The 21,058-nt window shown below is 40.2% G+C and overlaps 3 protein-coding genes across 4 annotated transcripts in view; 2 read left to right on the top strand and 1 right to left on the bottom strand.

Annotated features, from left to right (window-relative positions):
* ube2e1 (ubiquitin-conjugating enzyme E2E 1) overlaps positions 1–2,154 on the top strand; it is a 29,190-nt gene extending 27,036 nt beyond the window's left edge. For both annotated transcript variants that reach the window (XM_034705189.1, XM_034705190.1), the window contains exons 5-6: positions 219–366; positions 1,558–2,154. In XM_034705189.1, coding sequence (XP_034561080.1) covers positions 219–366; positions 1,558–1,655 — 246 coding nt within the window. In that variant the 3' untranslated portion in view covers positions 1,656–2,154. The remainder of the gene's footprint in view (positions 1–218; positions 367–1,557) is intronic.
* An 86-nt stretch (positions 2,155–2,240) lies between these two features.
* nkiras1 (NFKB inhibitor interacting Ras-like 1) lies at positions 2,241–9,914 on the bottom strand. Its single transcript, XM_034704642.1, has 4 exons — positions 9,783–9,914; positions 9,415–9,515; positions 9,057–9,298; positions 2,241–6,603 (listed from the first exon to the last, which is right to left on the bottom strand). The coding sequence occupies exons 2-4, from the start codon at positions 9,506–9,508 to the stop codon at positions 6,361–6,363; spliced, it is 579 nt and encodes a 192-aa protein (XP_034560533.1). The 5' UTR covers positions 9,509–9,515; positions 9,783–9,914; the 3' UTR covers positions 2,241–6,360.
* Positions 9,915–12,464: 2,550 nt separating this feature from the next.
* Positions 12,465–16,787, top strand: rpl15 (ribosomal protein L15). Its single transcript, XM_034704803.1, has 4 exons — positions 12,465–12,573; positions 13,862–14,043; positions 14,135–14,271; positions 16,428–16,787. Exons 2-4 carry the CDS (start codon positions 13,872–13,874, stop codon positions 16,731–16,733), a joined length of 615 nt encoding a protein of 204 aa, XP_034560694.1. The 5' UTR covers positions 12,465–12,573; positions 13,862–13,871; the 3' UTR covers positions 16,734–16,787.
* The last annotated feature ends 4,271 nt before the right edge of the window (positions 16,788–21,058 follow it).

A 21,058-nucleotide genomic window follows, 5' to 3' on the forward strand; every position in this document is an offset into this window, starting at 1 on the left:
CAGAGCTGTACTTCCAACTCTCTTCTTTCTCCAGGAGCATTTATGATGATAGATGTAGAAATTAATAAATAAACCAAGGTTAGAAATGGACTAAGTCAATTTCCTGACCTGAGGCTTGATGAGACAGCTACATTTCTCAGCAAGGCTTACAATATTAAAGAGAAAGTTTTAAAGCTCTGGAGTTAAGTCTCTTCTGTCCTCTGCCTGTGTGTGTTCAGGTGACGTTTCGAACGAGGATCTACCACTGTAACATCAACAGTCAGGGGGTGATCTGTCTGGACATCCTGAAGGACAACTGGAGTCCTGCCCTCACCATCTCCAAGGTCCTGCTGTCCATCTGCTCCCTGCTCACTGACTGCAACCCTGGTGAGAGCTGCAGCAGGCACACACGCACACATCCACACACTAAGTCCTGTTTAAATCAGTCTTAAATGTAAGGAGTAAAACAAAAAGAGCTTTTATGATTATGCAGCAGAAAGTCAGAGCGTCCATCTTTGGTGTCATCAGACTGGACGTTTGTTGATCACATCTGTGTCCCTTCTGTGCAAACTGTCCTGCTACACTCTTGTCTGCATACTCCTGATTATACTGATCTAGATTTAAACACTATAATAGATTGAAGATCATTTGCACAACTTGGATAAACTGTAGATTGTATAGGCTTTATGTAAGGACCAAAGAGATGACATAACAGTAAGCAGAAATATTAGGTATGCACTGATTCATCAAGCTGAGTAACAGCAGCCATCTGGGGTGATAATTAGTCATTCATTTCTCGTAGCAGCTCTCACATGGAATCAATTTAGTAATGGCCCAGATCAGGGAATTAATATCAAGTGGTGCTGTCAAGACTAGTAGATCTACCACTTCACCTCATCTGTAGATGGTTATTTGTGCTCTATTTGGTGCCTTATTAAGTGAAAATTACTAGCCTTAACCTTGCCCCCCTCTCCTCCCCAAGCTGCATGCTCGCCCCCTCTCCTCTCTTCTGTCTAAATTAGATTTTCTCCTTCCAAAAATCAATTTCTACGTTAAATGAGCGGCACGTGAAGGTCTAGTAATGACAAAACATTTCAAAGTGATCATAGAGAAAGGACTGAATGAAACAGAGCTTTTTATAAGCTTTGAAAACAGCTACAGGAGTGGATTTAGACCAACATTAAAGGCTTCACCTCATCGATGCATAGGAGCATATCTCTGTTTGTGTGTGTTTCTCTGTAGAGTATGTGTGTAGATCTACTTATGACATGTACAGTGGTAGATGTGTTCTTTTCAGAGTTTGGACCTTCTTGTATTTTAAATCACTTGTCTTGATTGATTAGCTATACTGGATTTCTGATTTCCATGAGCTGTAAGCCAAAATCATTCAAATTAAACAAAAAGTCTTTAAATATTTCACTTTATATGCAATGAGTATAGAATAACTGAAAGTTAATATTTTGAATAATGAAAGACAAAAACGTGTTCATAAAGTGTATATTTTTTGAGCTGCACATGTAAATGAGTAAATCACAAACACACAGAAACACTGATGTTTTGTTTTGTTTGTGTTGACAGCTGACCCTCTGGTTGGAAGCATCGCCACACAGTACACAACAAACAGACCTGAACACGACAGGATAGCCAAACAGTGGACCAAACGCTACGCCACATAATCACCAGAGGAGCTGCTGCTGGTTGGACGACTCGGGGATGTGAGGGAGGGTCGACTCGGGGAGGGGGCGTGGCCCCCAGCGGAGGCGGGGCAGGTAGAGGGGCGGGTGGATTTTTATCTGGGAATTGAAGAAGTCTTAACTCCTGACATTTTGTTGTTTATTGTATTTTTTAAGTTATCTGCGGCCCAACTATAATCACACCTGGCAATAATGCATTTAGTTTTTCTCTTTGGATTTTTAGCTTGTGCTTGAAGATGGACGTTAATACTAAACTGCTAGATGATGAAACGTGTCACAGCATGATTCCCAGTCGGTGTAAACTCTCACATGTATTCAGTTGCAGTTGGTGTTTGCTTCCCCCTCAGACTCCCGCTCTTTGAAAAGGTGTTCACACATGTAGACATGTTTAGATATGGATGGATATTGGTTGTGATTTGTGTTCTGTGCTGATGAAAAGCTGTTCTGTTCCTCCCTTACGAATTAAACATGACCAACTGAAGCAGCTGACTGTGTGTGATCATTTGTAACACCTTTAAATATCTGTGATCATCCTCAGGAGGAAGAAAAGTGACACGTTCAGACGAGTAAATATGAAGAGGCTACATTTTATTCAGTGCATCTTAAGACGGAGTTACAGAGCAGAGAATCATAAAAGGTTAGCATGACACAGAGTGCTTTCAGGAACTCTGTTTACTAGCAGCAGATCAAAGGGAATTCAAGTATTTTTGAACCTGCTCCCTACTTTTACAGTTTTAGTTCACTTTTTTAAGCTAGCAGCTCTGCAACAGGCTATAAAAGCTGCAGCGTAATCATTGTTGGCAGGTGCACAAAACCAAAGCACGTTCACTAAATGTTGTCTTGTTTTGGCCTCTGACAGGCTCAGATTGTTACTCCACGTGTCTGGCAACCCTACAGAAAGGATCCCTGATTTTGTTTGAAATTTTACACAGCAGAATCAAAGCCACGAGACTCCACTGACAAAAACACTGATTTTACCTTGCAGGACATGGGAGCTGCTGGTCTACTCTTGCCTCCATTGGTCAGTTCCTTTGTGTTATTGTGTGATGTAGAAATAGTTTTGACCGCCAAAGTCACACAGTAACACAAAGAAACCAACCAGAAGAGGCAGCAGTGGACTTGCAAATCACATATTCTCCAAGATAGAGTTGATGTTTGTGTCAATGGAGTCTGGTGGCTGGATATGAGTGTGTTTCCAGCTTCAGAAGCTCAGATTGTTCTTGTAAGTGTTACAGGAGTCCTCCCTACAAAATGTTCTTTATATGTTTTTTTTATTGAAGCTGTTTTAACGCTCTCTTCAAAGCCACCAGACCCCATCGACAGAACATTCATTTTACCATACATAAAACAGGAGTTGCTGGTCTACCACTGACTTGATCGCTAAGTTTGATTGGGTTATTTCATGTTACAAAAACATTGCGTCATTGATCCAGCCATTTCACAATATTTTTGTAACACAGAAAAACACAAACCAACTAACCGATTGAGGCAGCGGTAGAGCAGCAACTCCCGTATTCTGTTAGATTCAATGACTGTTTCCTACAATGGAGTCTGGAGGCTTTGGAGACAGCAGTGAATGGGTTGTCTGTGGGTAAAAAATAGCATCTAAATGTTTCTCTTGATAGGGATTCTTCCTGTAATTTTGAGAGACACCTAGATAATCAATAAGAGCCTCTCAGTGGGAAAAACAAGCACTTTCAGTGGACGAATTTTGATAGAGCACATTTGTCTCCATTGATTACACAGCAGCCGTTACAGCCTGTCGTGCTGCTCACTCCTCAAACTTTTGTCCCCACTACTCCTGTAAAAGTCTGGCCCAGGTTCTAACATACCACAAGTTTCCTTTGGATGTTATTACTTTGAAACATTAAGGACACAGAAAACAGCACAGATCATCCTTCACATTGATTCAACATTTTCACAAGTCAAGGAATGTGGCTCATTAAAGTGACAAAAATAAATTAGTTAAAAAATAAATATTTCCTCTCAACACGGACATTTCTACTGTTAGAAAGGCTAACACACAGCTTTACCTAGCAGCGCCGTTTCATAACACGGGCTGGACGACACCAGAGTGCAACTAACGCAAGACTAAACCTAATGAAACCTTACATCACATTGAAGGCAGTACCATGAATGTTATTGCTGCCAGGCCATACTTAGTACATGAGATGGGCTGGACGAAGGCGAGCTGAGTCCTGCAGGAGGACCGAAGATTCATGCTGCATTCACTTCACAAGGGAAATAACATGACACATCCAGGTTCCTGTTTGTAATTAGACTGCAGAGGGAAAAGGTTAACTGACAGAGCTTACTACACAGTTCCTGCAGTGTGATTTAAAATAACAATAACATGCCAGTATGTAGGCTGAAAAAATGACAGATCAATATTTGATGTAAGAAATGAGGCTCAAATTCTACAAAAAAAACAATTCACAGAAACCAAACAGCAGGCTTCAAGTGCCAAAATAAGACCATGTAAATGCTGTTTTTTTCCCTTTCATATTTTGGGATCTAAATATAAAATAAATACAAATAAAGTGTTGGAATTACTCCGGTTATTTCTTCATCTAGCAGCCACAAAACAGCTTTAATGGCTGCAAAGCAATCCTTGTTGGAATATACCCCACATTGAAGGACGTCTGATTAAAATTCTTGTTTTTGCCGCTGACAGCCTCAGATTGTTCTTCCAAGTGTCTGACAACAACACAGGATTTATCCATCCATAGATGAACCTTGCTGATTTGGAAATGTTTCTTATATTAAAGCAGAAACAGCTGTCACACCTCTCTCTTCAAAGCCACCACACTACACTGTCAGACTGTGATTATACCGTGCAGGATGCAGGAGTTGCTGGTCTACCACTGACTTGATCTGTATGTTTGATTGTGTTATTTCATGATACAGAAACATTGTGTTGGAGTAAACCAACAATTTTACAATATTTATGTCACACAAAAAAACACAAACTAACTAACCAATCTAGGCAGCGGTGAAACAGCAACTCCTGCATTCTGCATTGTAAAATCACTGATTTTCACAGAGGAGTCTGGTGGCTCTGAAGAGTTGTAACGGCTGTTTCTGGGTTCAAACAATCATCTCACTCTTCATGTAACAGGATCACCTCTGTAAGGGTCCTTTCTTTAATGTTGTCAGACACTTTGACTAACAATCAGAGCCGGTCAGTGACAACAACAAGAACTTTTAGAGGGCGTACTTTGATCTGGTGCATTTACCCACAAGAGTTATGTTGCAGTCATCACTGCCAGTTTCACAGCTGTTGGCTGAAGTAGGAGCAGCTCCACAACTTTTTTGTCTCCAAGTAACTTTAGACTCCAAAATATGTAAATGTTGAGCCTTAGTTTAAGACAGACTTTATGTCGACTTTTCCCCAGTATATCTTTAGTTTCTTTTGATTGGGATCACTGGGGAAGAGTTTTGTAAGATGCTAAAACATAAACCCAACTTATACCTTGAAATGATGAACGCATTTGAGTTGAAATGGAAGAAAAACATCTGAGTTATTTCACAATCTAAATATTCTGTGTTTGGGTCGTCTCAAATCTTTGGTACGTCTATGAAGGTGTTTCAAAAGCTTCTTTTTTTTAAGGGTTTCTCATCAAAGGAGATGTAAGAAACGCTGAAGTGTCAAGCCCTCAACAGAAAACTGATTCAGTTCCTCGAAATGTGGGTGATCAGGTACAACTAGGACGGAGATACAAATGTCAATCTCATGTCTGTGTGTGAAGCTCAGAGCGAGAGTCAGGATGTGGTTATCACAGCTCGACATAAACACTGGAGGGAAATTAGCCTACTAGCTCTACAAGCAACAGTTCATCTATCCACCCAAGACTTCTGCACGGCCATGGCACAAGGTTGTAATGATACAGTTGGTGAACAGAGGTTTTAGTTTTGGTCTCTCTGCAGACATGAAAGAACCAAAACTGACAACTTCAGAAAATTTGACACAGAAGCAGTTTGGACACATTTCTTCCTCTGGTACTTTCATGTTCTATCCTGACAAAATAAAAACAAGCAACACGCAGAAAAAAGAGGCTTGGCACGACTTCCAGAAGACTTCACAGTGAGGTTGCCAGGTTTGGTCCTCTCATGTCTGCTCAGACTACAAGAAGAGCACCTATGCTCACTGACTGTACCTGCAGCTTGCACTACACCGGAGATATTGAACAGAAGTTTAGGGCAGGTGGATAACCTGTTGTTTTGGGGAAGTTGTTGCACATTAAAGCATACAAATGTTCCTTAATTTCTGTGTGACAGCAGAATAAGCAAATCAGATTTGGATACACAGGCTTTGTTTGTGCCTGTAGGCATCATTTTGACTTCCCCTTGAGCCAGGCTGTGTCTCACTTCTTCCTGACTCCATGCAGAGCTTGGTGAACTACACCCTGACTTCATCTTTGCCACCAGCATACAGACACAATGTCAATGCTCTCATCCAACTCTCAGTGGAAAGCAGAAAAACATACATTTTCTAAGCGTGCCTGAGGGAATCTTAGATTGTGCAAAAAGTGGTCAATACTGGCAGAACGCTTTAAGCAAAGATAAATATAAAGATAAATTCATGTTGTCCATCTGGTTATACCCATGTGAGGTGAACGCAGCCTGCTAACAGAAGCAGAGAGGAGTATGTGTATGTATGTGTTTGTATGAGGGTTTCTTCAGAGCTTCAGATGTCATTGGAGGGGGTGCCTTTGCTTTTGCGTCCCGGCAGAGGGAAGGAAGACTTGCTCTGAGGCTGCGTGAGGCGGCTGGTCAGCTGGGTGAACGGTTCGATGAGGGTGTTTCTTTCGGTGACGCTCACCTCCCAAAGCTTCACCTTCTCTCCTCGAGCCCACTGCTGCGCCACCTCCTGGTCCACCTGACGACGCTCCCGCAGGTCTGTCTTGTTCCCCAGAACTATAACCGTCACCTGAGGACACAAAAAAACATGCTCTCATGCACGAAACAGATCCAGCTTTAACATTTAAAATCCATTAAACCCAAGATACATCATTCAGTTTACTGTAAGAGGAACATTAATGAATATTAATTATGCATCATTGATTTATATTTAACAGCCTTGCTTTGAAGCCGGAAAAGGCTCACCCTGTTGTTGTTCCGTATATATTTATTATGTCTCACCACTATCATCTCTCTCCCTCTCTTCATCTCCCTCTATCCCTCTCTCCAACACGGTCTCAGCAGATGTGTGTCTAACATGAGTCTGGTCCTGCTGGAGGTTTCTGCCTGTTAAAGGAAGTTTGTCCTTGCCACTGTAACTTGCTAAATGCTGCAAAGTGCTCTGCTCATGGTGGATTAAGATGAGATCAGACTGAGTCCTGTCTGTAAGATGGGACTGGATCTTATCCTGTCGTGTTGGGTCTTTGTTAATAATAGAACATAGAGTACGGTCTAGACCTGCTCTGTTTGGAAAGAGTCTGAGGATAACATTTGCTGTGATTTGGCGCTATATAAATAAAGATTGATTGATTCACACATTAAAAGGGATATTTCAGCTTTTTTGAAGTGGGGTTGTATGAGTTCTATGTTACTAGTAATTGTACGAGCCACAATGGATGCCGGTCAGCTAGGCCCACGTAATAAGATAAGATAAGATTCATTTTACCATTTTTAGTGTTAGATTAGTTTTAGGATATTTTTTTTGTATGTTTTGCACATTAAGTAGATTGTTCTGTCTGAAGTCTATCTTGTAATTTTGTATCGACCTAACATCTCACTGGCTGCAAAACAAGTTTACCTACGGGTACAAATAAAGTAACCTGAACCTGAACCTAAGATAAGATATACTTTATTTGTCCCCCGTTGGGGGAAATTTATTTTGTTACAGCAGCTTACAACACGGGACAGGGGAATACAACAATGTATTAACATAGTTAAAAAATATAATAACAGTAATAATAGCAATGACAAGGGTAAAATAAAATGAAATGAAATGAAATAAAATAAAATAAAATAGAATAAAATAAAATAAGAAACTGCCCAGGTCAGCAGATCAGTGCACTGCAGGCGGAATAGCACGTCTGTGTTCCGTCTGCAAATAGTGCAAAAACAAACCGACTTCATGGTGGCAAAGTATCATGCTGAAAATGTTTTTCGGTAGAGCGTACACTTATGTCAAGATGAGAGCTCGGGTATGAGTCTTTCAAAATGAGCTAAACTACATGGCAGATTTGATCCTGTCTACAGAAACTGTAGCCTATAGCGAGCTGTTTCTCGCTGCAGTTCCTCATTGGCTACTACATTTACTGGGGACATACAACTCTTTTAACCCCACTTCAAAAATACTGAAATATCCCTTTAATTTGTTAATTGAACACCATTTCAAAAGGTAAAATCAGCCTCACAAAGACAGAGTGCAATGAATACGGATACGTTAAGAGTGGAGGTTACGGCGTCGGCTTAGCTCAGTTGGTAGAGAGCGCGCTCCATATACAGAGGATACATCGTTACACTGACCGAAGGATCAACTCCTGATCCCAAAATGATTTAGTGTTCGTCATTCCCCCTCTCCCCTCACATTTCCTGTCTCTCTCAAGCTATCCTATTAAAATAAAAATAATAACTTTTAAAAAAAGAGTGGAGGGTCCAACTTCTTATTTGTAATACAAAAACTTTCAAACGCAAATTAGCAGATACTGTCACTGCTAAGCTTGACAAGTCACGTTGGCTGTGTTTCATCCTCCATGACAGACAGATTGAACCAGGGCTGCCACTCCCTATAAATACAAACACGACTGTGTTGAGGGCCTCTTCAGGTTTGCATAAGTTTGTTTTTGCTTTTGCATAGAGTACCAAGTCGATCGGAGGAGAGAGAGGAGGCCTTGTTACATCGCATGCATCACTGCAATGATCAATCAACTTTTGATCAGGCAGAGACGCTGGGCATGAGCTGCTGGAGCCCTAAAGAGATGGCAAGCAAAAAGCACTTTGAGTTGGAAGCCAGGAAGACGAATGAAAAAAAACGAAACACAAAGAAGCTAATGCTTTACTCAAAGGACTCAAAGGAGGGTGTGGGATGTTGTCAGCATATAAAACTCATGGGGTAGGAAAGAAGCTCCCTGTCTAATCTCAGACATGAGAATCAACAGCAGCCAAAACTATTCATTGAATGCCAAATTCTGCTTGGGGCCTGCTGTGGGCCTGAATTTATCTTTATGTGGATTTATGCAGAAAACATCGCTGGTCACCAAAAAGACATGTATCACATGCAGGAAACCTGGATACTCCAAATGCCTTGGAGGTTTGAAAATACTCAATGCAGCACCTGGTTTACGACTGTGCTGCCTGATAATCTCTGCACTGGAGAGACAAAAGTGTATGTGTAATGTATTACACGTAAAGCACACTTTGAACCAGCCACACCTCTTTCTTATCTCTGGACTTGTCTATTTCCTTCTTCAGTACATCCACCTTCTTGAAAGACTCCACACTGTCCACGCTGTACACGAGCACGAAGCCGTCTGCCACTGTGTAGTAGTGTTTGGGGAGGTCTTGACCATCGTGGAGGCCTTTGGTGTCATAAAGCCTCAGCTGCTCCTTCACACCTCGGTCAGTCTCCACTGAGGCCACATACACATCCTCCTGGGTCTCATTGGACTCTGAGCCTTAGGGGACAGTACAGAGCAGAGTGTGAGCATATCAGGAAGAGGTCACTTCAGTCAGTGGTGTTATTTCTCTTGAATATAGTGTATATGTATGTAGTTTCTGGTGTCAGACTTACCTGCAGTGTGATTTCCGTACAGTAGCTGCTCCAGGATGGCAGTTTTCCCCACTGCTGCCTGGCCACACACCACAACTTTACAGCCTTTCCCCATTTCGAGCCTACATTACATGAACATAAGACACACTGTGTTTAGTCTTCTCTGAAACAGCCGAGGCATCTTTAACTGGGAGAATATCGTCTTTACCTCCGCCACAGACCACTTTATCTGTCGCTCTGTCTTACTATGACTGCGTTTTGTTATTTAGCCATACTGGCTATCAGGCTAACTACATATCTACGTCACGTGGATCCACCATTAAGGATCAACCATCATCGAAGCACCACTCTTTATTTATTTGTATATTCAGGTTAAGAATCTGACTTACTTCAGGTGGAGAACTGGCCGTCTATCAGGTCTTTACATGTAGCATCATCGCCAGGGGATCCATCCTGCTGCTCTGCTATCACTTTCTGGCTGTTACTGCGCATGCGCTTATGACGGAGTTCACTCATAAACTGCAACCCCTACTTCCCTGTTTATTTACAACTACATTACTTAAAAACCCTTACATTGATTGATGGCAAAAAAAAGGTAATAAGGCAGTAGACCTTTTTGATGAGTTTCTTGGAGAGGATTTACACATTAGCTTCTGAAGTGTATTTATACAGTCTATGGTTATCAATCAATCAGACTTAATTTATAAAGCGCTTTTCATACAATGACATTGTAACACAAAGTGCTGTACATAAAAACAACTTCAAATAGAATAAATTAAAAAAAAGATCCCAGGGTGTTCCACAGGTGTGGGCCGTGATAATAAAAAGCTGCCTCACCGTGGGTCTTAGTTTTTACATTCGGTACAATTAAAAGTCCACTACCTGAAGACCTGAGGGCTCTCACTAGCTCACATGATAAAAGCAAATCTGATAAATAAGAAGGGCCAAGACCATTGAGAGATTTAAAAACCAATAAAATAATCTTAAAATCTTTTCTAAAAGATACAGGAAGCCAATGCAGAGACTTTAAAATTGGTGTGATGTGCTCTCTTTCTGGTCTTCGTCAGCATTCTAGCAGCCGAGTTTTGGAGCAGCTGAAGCTGAGAGATGTTATTTTTGGGGAGACCATAAAGAAGAGCATTACAATAGTCAATTCTACAGGTTTTAAAAGCATGAACTAGTGTCTCTGCATTGGCTTGAGAGAGAAACTGACGCACTTTGGCAATGTTTTTCAGGTGATAAATAGCCTTTTTTGTTATTTCTATAATATGTGGCTCAAAACTAAGGTGAGAGTCAAAGGTCACACCCAGGTTCTTTACCTGCTCATATGGGTTTAGAGCCAGTGCTTTGAGTTTGGTGTTCAGTTTCTCTCTCTGAGGTCCAGTACCAATGACTAAAACCTGAGTTTTGTCCTGGTTAAGGTGTAAAAAGTTCTCTGCCATCCATGACTTAATATTTAAAATACAATTAAAAAGTGTGTCAATCATTCCTGGGTCATCAGGAGACACGGCCATATAGAGCTGTGTATCATCTGCATAGCTATGAAAGTTGATGCCGTGCCTCCTGATGACAAGAGTTGGGCCTAAAATTGAACCCTGGGGAACCCCAATATTAATTCTGTAACTTTTTGATCTGTGTTCACCCATGCTGACATAAAATTATGTTAGTGAGATAGGCTTCAAACCAGTTAAAAACAGTGCCAGAGATGCCAATAAAATTATGAAGTCTGTTTAAAAGAATTGTGTGGTCAACAGTGTCAAAGGCACAGTGCTGTGATTTGTGCGATTGGTAGCTTTCACCGATGTTAAAAGAGTTCATAAAATCATTTAGCTGATTAAAAACAAGCTTTTTTTTAAGGTTATACTGTATGTCCCATTGCTTTTTTCTTCTTCTCCTTGTCTCTTTTATTTATTATGGTATATATAATTGTTTGAGCAAACGTCTGTAGTGTTTGTACGTATCATTATAATGTTCAATTAAAAAAAAGGCTATAGAAATTTGGAAAAAAAAAAAAATGAAACGGTATCATCAAATTTATTTAAGCTCACTTGTAATTCTATTCGTCTCAACATAAATGGATAAAAAATATATAAACCTATTTATGTCAATAACAGCTACTGTCCACAACTGTTTTTCATTACTTTGAACATTATATAGATATGAATAAGTCCTTGCGAAATATATGTGCTCTTCTTACAATAAACATTAAAAAAGAGTAACCTCATTTGAATCTATATTGCCGACCCCTTGTAAATAAAATACATATATGCACAGACTGTCCAATTCCGTTACAACTTATGTAAATTGACCAGTAAGCAGCCATGCTGTATTCTGTAATGTAAAAATTATTTTTTCGTTATTAAAATTTAAAAACTAAGGACAGCTGAAGGTAAAATCGCTCATAAGTGACATTAAATGCCTTCAAATGTGAACCACTATCTCTTTGTTTTATCATTTTTTTTACATTCCTTTATTGACATATTTTAATCGTGAAAACTGATTAATGTAAATTAAACACCAAATATCCCACAAAAAGCTATACAATGGGAATTATTTTGTCACTCGGCAGGAATTACTTTTCAATAATTTTTTCTCATTAAAGCTCCTGTGAGGAACTTAAAGTTTGTCTTCATTTTGCTGCCCCCTGTGGACAAACCAGTACCCTTTATCTCTTAGCCTATTTAGCCCTGCCCATGCAAAAGTTGCGTTTTCAAACAAACAAATAAAACCCAGTCATTTAAATTCTCTAAATCTATGAAAAAAAAAAAAAAAAAAAAAGAAGGTTGTTTCAGCTGAAACAAAGTTAATCAACTCAACTGGAACCTACCCTTGTCTGCAATTGTATACATTAGAAATAAATATAGGTTGTGGTTAAAATCCGTCCTGTAACAATTGGTCTTGTTTCTGTAAGTTCATAGACATGCATCAATATTAATTTCAGTCAGTTTCACATCCAGTTAAACTTTAAATGTATATGTATTAAATGTAACGTATTCAGAGCACGTTTGTGGTTCACAAAAACACAGCAAACCCATTATAAAGAGCCACTGGAGCATGAAAACGTGCTACTTGAGAGTGAACTACATTTCCCATGAGCACAGAAAAGGAAGTGCGTCACTGTCGTTCTCATAAGGCATGCTGGGTACTTTTCCTCTCTCTTTCCGGCTGGTACGCCATCATGTAAGCGAGTATTTCTATGCTTTTATACCAAACGCAATCCATTAAAATCACTGTGTTTATACATCCATCTGCCTATTTCGCATACTGCATTGATAAATATGTTATTAACGAGATTTACACTTGAGTTATTTTTGCCTAACGATGTTCAAAACGCAGATTAATGCGCTGTTGTGTCCGGTGAGATGCAGGCGAGCCGGTAGCTGTTAGCACTGTTAGCTGTGACAGAGAGCCAATGTGGTGTTAGCATGCTGACCTGAGATTTGTCTTGAAGTTTTTAAGTCCTCGCGTTTAACTCCTGGGGAAATCAACCAAAGCTATTTGTGTTTTTATATAATGGTATCGGCATACTGTAGGAGAAGTTAGCAGTGACGGCTATGCTGTATCCTGTACCATGCTAGCTGTGTAAGCATGGAGTGTTATCCATCACGTTTTCTGTATGAAAGCTGCTCTTAAATGATATACCTAATGGAGATTATACTTTATAATGTTGTGGATTTCATTGTAGACTATGGACAATCACAATGGAGAAGTCAGTTGCACTTAAGGGGATGAAATGTTGTAGTTCTCTGACATCAGGTACAGTGAATGGTGTAATTTCGCAGAGATTGCACCATGAAATAAACTTTACAGGATGGTGAAAATGCTATGATTGTAAGCTAATGTAAAGTAGACATTCATCCTTACATTGGATTTGTTCCCTCATGTTAAATGTAATTTACTTAATTCAACGTGTCGTTGAAACAAAGTAAAGAAAACTATATTTCAGCTGTCTTCTAGAGGTTTCAATTTCTCTTACAATGAACCCAACTTCCTTCCAAAGAGCTCAAAACAAATAGATTTAACTTACCTCATGGCTCTGGACTGTGGTAGCATGGTATCTTGTGATTTGGTCTGTCACAGTTTGTTTTGATTTCTAGTTTGAAGGATAACTATGGCTGTATATCTAAGATATTGCTCTTATACTAACGTGGAAGCAGCAGGATTACATAAGTAACTTGTAGTTATCTATTTTTCTGAGCATGTATTTTAATGCAAAATCTGTTAAAAGGCATATGTATTGAATTACTGTCCTGTTGTTGGTCACTTATGTGGACATGTTTGTTCTGTAGCGTAGCCCAGAACTCCTGCAGAAGCTTACAAACAGTGTGATGTCTCTGAAAAGATGTATATATGTTGTACCAATGCATTTACAACCTTTCTGGTATAAACAAGTAGTCATCTTCATTTATCAGCTGTGAGTTGTGAAATGTTTTTGATGTATGTGTTGTACTCTTTTTCTGTCTCTCAGATAAGTCAACATGGGAGCATATAGGTATATGCAGGAGCTGTGGCGCAAGAAGCAGTCCGATGTGATGCGCTTCCTGCTCCGCGTCCGTTGCTGGCAGTACCGTCAGCTGTCCAACCTCCACCGTGCTCCCCGACCCACCAGACCCGACAAGGCTCGCAGGCTGGGCTACAAGGCCAAGCAGGGTGAGTGTGGAGTCCAGGGTTTCATCCTTACATGTGCGATGTTGTCATTTCACTGATTGTTAATGCAGTTTGTGTGTTTTGTTTTCAATAGGGTACGTAGTCTACCGTATCCGCGTGCGCCGTGGAGGCCGTAAACGCCCCGTGCCCAAGGGTGCCACATACGGCAAGCCAGTGCACCATGGTGTCAACCAGATCAAGTTTGCCCGCAGTCTGCAGTCCATTGCTGAGGTGAGTGTCTTTTAATAATTAGGATGCGACTTTGGTGCAGCTTCATGAGAGGCACTTCTGTCCCTGTACTCATAACTGTGAACGTAAACACGATGAAAGGTAGCACTGCTGTTACAGCTGCGTATGGAGGCTCTTTTGCCATAAGTACAACAATTTCTAAACCAGTCCATGTAGAAGAGGATTATTGATCTGCTGAAGTACAGGTGTATTATTAGGCGTAGAGGAACTTGATGACAGTTTGTGAAAACGGTGAAGGTATTTCAGTAATATACATTCTGCTGTTGAGTCAATCGAGTAGTCGGCTGTTTTTGGAAACCATGAATCCCTGTACAGCTCACAAATGAAGCACAAAGTGATACACATGGAGCTCTCAGGAAGTTCTCAGCACAGTTATCACCTGAACGAACATTTTTAAAAGCTCTTGTTGATTTTACATTTACAATGCCAAGAAAAAAACACTTGAGTGATTATAGAGCACTTCAGTATCTCAAACCTAGCTTTAAAAATGGTTCAACTTAAAAAAAAAAATACAAATAGAAGAAACAGAATTTAAAAGAACATTAATGTAAGCCACAAGACTCTTTACTGAAAGTCTTGTGTTCTGGTTGAGACAGTTAATCAGATATTTAAGATGGGCTGTCCAAGTGTTATTTGCAGGTTATCAACTAGATTTGTTTGTGTGGTCTTCACCAGCTCCTCTGCTTTGGTTGCTCTGGTAATAATGTAGCTGTCAATCAACCATATGCTGGTTGCACACACTTGATCTGATGTGCAGAAATCAGATTCACAGGTCTAATTTTTACCATACATGTTAAATAAACACAGACAAAGGAGTGAGGCTGAGCTTTAAACACCAACTTAAACAGGAGAATGGCAGCACATTAAACCAGAGGAGGAGTTTTGAAACTAGACCATGATTTTGTAAACACAAGTTATAAATAAGGACACATCCAGGTTTATCAAACATCTTAGTGCTGGGATAATCTCTGGAGGTACATTTTCCAGCTACAAACTGACTGAACCAGGTTATGCTGTATCATCAGGAGTATCAATTATTACCCAGTCACCAAAAAACAACCAATTAAAACCCCATTTCAGATTCTTCAAACTCTTCAAATTCAGTTCATATGCCATGAGTACAGGATAATGTCTTTGCTTACATCATGAAAAAAATGACATCCAGAGTGATGCACATTGTGTTGCCTTGTGCATGAAAAGTGCTTCATAAATAAATTTTGACTCGACTTTGAGCTTTTAGATTTTGAGAGCTAAAATAAAAGCAAGTGTGGAAAAAAATAAGCTGCCGTTTGCAGAACCCTGACAGCGAAACTGTTTTCCTAAAATTAGATCTTAAATAGAAACGTATCCTGTGTCCATTATTGGAATATATTCAAACAAAACCATGTCATACTAGAATTATCTTACCAGATTCTTGCAAGAACGAGTCTTAATCTTTTAAATGCATCCTCATACAGTATCTAGTTATTTACAAAGGTATTAGCTTAGGTCATTTCTAACTATGTAAAATCAGTTTTCTTCTTCGATAGTTAGGTGGCCTCTTCAGTTTTGTTGCATGTAATTTAATCCCCTAACATTTAGGAGTCATGAAAAGTATTTTGTGCACCCCACTAATGCATAAATTATAAGAAGGCTGCCAAAAATATCAGGATATCCTACTGTGTCCAGACACATGTTTGATGTTTGGCCAAGGAGCACCACCACTGTCTGATGTTCAGCAGGAGGTAGATTACATCCACTGAGAGGTGGAGAGAACACTGATTTGTAACAATGAGAGAGCAATGATGCCAAAGTTAAAGGTCTAATCTTGAGATAAAGTAGATGTTAGTATATACTTAATACAAACTACACAAGGTCAGGGCAGAAGCTGTATAAACTGTGATATTCTACTCCCTGCCTGCTCTGTAATTACAGACCTGTAGGGTTTGTAAATACGAGCATGTTATCAGTGTGCTGGTGGTTTATTTTTAGAGTTTCTTGATTTAATTTTAAACTTCGTGTTGCATTTGTGAGCTGACAAAGCATGAAGTTCCAGTAGGAGGAGGCCCTGTTACCGACCACGTTGATTTTTTAATGAAACAGGATTATTTGGATGCTTTTGAGTCAGAATGATGAATTCTCTTCATTTTGTGTCTCAGGAGCGTGCCGGGCGTCACTGCGGAGCCCTGCGAGTGCTGAGCTCCTACTGGGTCGGCGAGGACTCCACCTACAAGTTCTTCGAGGTGATTCTGGTCGACATCTTCCACAAGGCCATCAGACGTAACCCAGACACCCAATGGATCACAAAGGCTGTGCACAAGCACAGAGAGATGCGTGGCCTGACATCTGCAGGAAAGAAGAGCCGCGGCCTGGGCAAGGGCCACAAGTTCCACCTGACCATCGGAGGCTCTCGTCGTGCAGCCTGGAAGAGGCGCAACACCCTGCAGCTGCACCGCTACCGTTAGAGCTCGCCACATGTCTGTACATTCACAAAATAAAGGCCCTTTTTATGGTGATGATCCCGTCTGCTGTCTGTTTCCTTCAGTTTGTACAATATCACAAATACATCACACCTCCACGCTCTGACGCTCAGATTGAGTAACAGTATTCACAGACTTAGATTCAGGTGATGCTCAGATCTGGACAAATATTGAGAAAGTGTGGGAGGAAATATTTATAGAGTATGAAGGCATGATATCACATAACACATTTAACTTGCTGTCTGAACATTTTTTTAATGACAACAGTGAAATAAAGGGGCTACAAATGAAGTGAAACTGAAATCATCTTTACTTTCAGCAGCCAATACTTGGTTTATCTTTCAAAGTTAATGACATTTATAATGAATATATTGAATTTGTTTATTTGCGATAGTCCAAGTAAAGGTAGCATTAGTTTGCACTGGATAAATGCACGTTTTTAAGGGCTACATCGTCAGAATGTGAGAAAGTGAAGTTTTTGATAAATCAACTCCTGCAGAGCACGGTCACAAGTTTCTTCACAATGTTGCAGGAAAAGAAAGGATGACTAAGTAACATGCATATGCTCATTTAGATAAAACAAATCTATTCTCCAAAATGTTCTGAAAAGGGAAAAAAGGACTGCAAGATGATGGTTGACACTTATTGAACTTCAGGCATAATGGCCTTCAAGCTTTTACACCAAGCTGAGCTGAAAGACAAACTTATTACTGAAACATCTTGACTTCCCCTTTCCTCTTCAAAATATTAACAGATTAGATTAGGTTTATTTTGATCTGCATCGACAACGAACACTTCCCTCTACAACATAGGAGCCATGTAAAAAATCACAAAGAAAAGCAAAAATAAAACAATCAGTGAGGGATTCAACAGCTAAGAAAAAAAATATATATAGACATGTACATACACACATCGATATTTCCATGCACACGCACACATGCATACATACACAAGTACATACATGCATACATACACAAGTACATTCATGCATATATATAAACATGCATACACATACACATATATTTTAGCCAATCGCATGCTGACCAAAAATCAGAATCAGAATCAGCTTTATTCGCCAAGTATGCTTGAACACACAAGGAATTTGACTTTAGTAAACTGTGCTCTCTTTGTACAAGGCATAGGAATAAGAATAAGAACTACAATAAAAAATAAAATAAAAAATATAATAAACAATAACATTAGCTATAAATACAAAGAAACAACAAATAGGCTTGACTAATATGTACAGGCTAAAATAATATGATAAAGTGCAGTGGTGAGTAGCAGAGGTAGTTTTTACAGAGCCAAACCAGACAGTGATGGAGGTACACAGAACAGACTGGATGATGGAGGTGTAGAACATGATCAGCAGCTCCTGGGGCAGGTTGAACTTCCTGAGCTGACGCAGGAAGTACATCCTCTGCTGGGCCTTTTTTCTGATTGTGTCTATGTGGGAGGTCCACCTCAGGTCCCGGGAAATAGTGGATCCCAGGAACCTGAAAGAGTCCACAGTAGACACAGTGCTGTTCAGGATGGTGAGGGGGGGTGAGGGGGGGGGGGGGGGGGGCTTCTCCTGAAGTCCACTGTCATCTCTTGAGTGTAGGATGAATTTATAACAAAGATCTTTAAAAACCTTTAAACGTTTCATTCAGAAACAACTTACAAACAAAAAAATCCCCTAACATTTCAATCTCAACAAGCAGCAATTCAGAAAATCTTGGTGAAATCTAATTTAAATTAATAGCTTATACAGATCTTAATGTTAGGCTGAACTGAATCTCAACCCTGTCCACTTCAGCCTCTCAAACCTTGCCACCTCTTACCAACACAAGTTCTAGACGTTTTATTGGGCTCCATTGTGGCCATTTTTTAATCTTTAAGACTGAAACCCTGAAATTATGAATATGAACAGCAGCCTGGAAGTCAAATTCTCAAAGTACTGCAAGTTTTCTACTTATGAAAAAACATAAACATCAAATGCAAAACCTACAGTAAGCATATCTGTATTGTTACGTCAGGGTTCTGTCTTGTTTTGTGTCTGCAGCTTCCTGTGGTGATCACCTGTGATCATTGCTCCACTGGCTGACCTGGTCAGTCCTGTGAGGGAGTTGGTGTGGGACCCGAGTTGTGAGCAGGCTTTTCAAGCTGTTAAAGCTGTATTGAGCAACTCCCCAGTTCTGGCTGCCCCAAACTTTGCGGCTCCGTTTAAATTGGAAGTTGATGCTAGTGGTACAGGGGCTGGAGCTGTCTTAATTCAAGAAGATTCGGCAGGTATTGACCACCCTGTGTGCAACTTTTCGAAAAAGTTCTCAACAGCCCAGCAGAACTACAGCACCATCGAAAAGGAGACCCTAGCCATGCTGTGGGCTGTGCAGCATTTTGAAGTATATGTCGGTTCCTCCTTGCAGCCTGTTGTGGTGTACACAGACCATAACCCTCTGGTGTTTTTGAACCGTCTGTACAACAGCAACCAGAGGCTAATGCGTTGGGCCAACATTGCACAGAACTACAATCTAGAGATTCACCACAAGAAAGGAAAAGACAATGTTGTTGCTGATGCCCTGTCACGTGTTTTTGAGTGATGTCACAGGGGTGTCATCTTTATGGTGGGGGAGTGTTACGTCAGGGTTCTGTCTTGTTTTGTGTCTGCAGCTTCCTGTGGTGATCACCTGTGATTACCGGCAACTGAGGGCAATCAGCTGAAGTCTATTTGGGCAGGTCCCCAGTTAATCACGCTCTCTCCCCTCTCTCAGCAGCAGCAGCACCTCAGTGGTTTGTTTCCAGTTTTCAGGTTAATTTCTGTTTGGTTTACAATAAAATACAATTAACTAACTTAATCCTTTTGTGTTGTTTCCCTTACTATGTTCGGCATTCGAGCCAGCTGTAACAGTATTTACAGAAGAACATCAAAGAGAGAGAAATAAAGATCTCTTTACAATGACTGACACTTAAACAACTGGCATACTCAACTTTATAAGTATGTTTCACCACGCCCTGATGATGAACCAATGAGGGTCGACACTGGTTGGCATTTCCTTTTTTCTGTATACCACTTTTAATATGTTATGCCCTGTATGAATTAAAGGCTTTTTAACCTATTCCTTGACTCAAGCTGGTGTGCCTGAAGACAGCCCCTGTGGCTTCCCCCTTTTTTCAACTTTATATATATATATATCACACCTTTCATATAAAAAGTATGCAGCCCAAAGTGCTTCACGACAAAAAAGAAATAAGAAAAACAGCAAGAGTTACTATAATACAAAATGATTAAAATATTTGAATTATTTAAATGTTCAGAATAGCTGGCTCAATAACATGCTGGGTTGATTCTCAAATATTGACATGAGCCTCAAACCCCAGACAACATGTGATGGTAAAGGTTGTATCTGAAAGATGCTGCAGTAAAAACAAAAACAGGAAGTCGAAGGAAGAACAGTTTCAGCCAGTGTGTTTGAAAAGGAAGCAACGTGACGTTCTCATGAATCTGATGGTCCAGTTCAGCACATATTACACATATTGTTGTCGTTGATATGTGATAACGATGCTCACTGAATTATTTATCCACTCTTTGTTATCTTTTCTTCATGTCTGTTCATATTTGTTTGTTTCTTTGCAGAAAATTCTTTAAATTCTGAGTCAGTAAGAAACAAACTGCAGTACCTTGAATGGCCTCTTGAGCCTGAGTCCTAAAGTGAGTGAATCCCCATTGAGCTCCATATTTGATATATTTACAGCCTGCCTGGCCTCCTGAGTGACCTCATCCATGCATGAAGATTGAACAGTGGGCAAATTTTTTGAAACTCACATTTATATGTTTGTGAGGCTTGACGTCTTGCATAATTCGGGGTGTTGATCTGGTTTGGTGCAGCTAGCTGATGTCAGTAAAACTATTTCATCCCTCTTAGAGTGAAGTATCACACAAGCATGGGACTAAAGTGAGCATCAGCTGGATAACATTTCTTCCCACTTGACTGTTTCCAGACTGGCTGCAAGCAACACAGCGTGAAGCAGAGTGATGGAACAGTGCCCTGTTTCTATTTTCATTCTGTGTTCAAGTAGACGTGGTAGACGTGGTAGACAAAGTTCAGATGAGGACTCACCTGTATGATACTTCCTCATTTCACAACAGATACCTAAATTAAGTGGCAGCTGGCAGGCGAGCGATCCCTAAGGCACTGGGAGTGTTCAGTAAGAAATGTTTGTTGATTTAAGAGCTTGTTGAACAAAGAGATGTTGGTGCACTGATAATATTGACATCCACGATGGAAGTAATGTGTCTTAACTTGTGTCAACACTAGGGGGCGAGACGT

This window comes from Notolabrus celidotus, chromosome 16, assembly GCF_009762535.1.
Source record: "Notolabrus celidotus isolate fNotCel1 chromosome 16, fNotCel1.pri, whole genome shotgun sequence".
NCBI lineage: Eukaryota > Metazoa > Chordata > Actinopteri > Labriformes > Labridae > Notolabrus > Notolabrus celidotus.

Coding starts and splice junctions, on each gene's coding strand:
- nkiras1 (XM_034704642.1), bottom strand. CDS start 9,508: ATGGGGAAAGGCTGTAAAGTTGTGGTGTGTGGCCAGGCAGCAGTGGGG. Junction 9,299..9,414: donor GTACGGAAATCACACTGCAG/GTAAGTCTGACA, acceptor CTGTCCCCTAAG/GCTCAGAGTCCAATGAGACC. Junction 6,604..9,056: donor AGTCCAGAGATAAGAAAGAG/GTGTGGCTGGTT, acceptor TTGTGTCCTCAG/GTGACGGTTATAGTTCTGGG.
- rpl15 (XM_034704803.1), top strand. CDS start 13,872: ATGGGAGCATATAGGTATATGCAGGAGCTGTGGCGCAAGAAGCAGTCC. Junction 14,044..14,134: donor GGGCTACAAGGCCAAGCAGG/GTGAGTGTGGAG, acceptor TGTTTTCAATAG/GGTACGTAGTCTACCGTATC. Junction 14,272..16,427: donor GTCTGCAGTCCATTGCTGAG/GTGAGTGTCTTT, acceptor TTTGTGTCTCAG/GAGCGTGCCGGGCGTCACTG.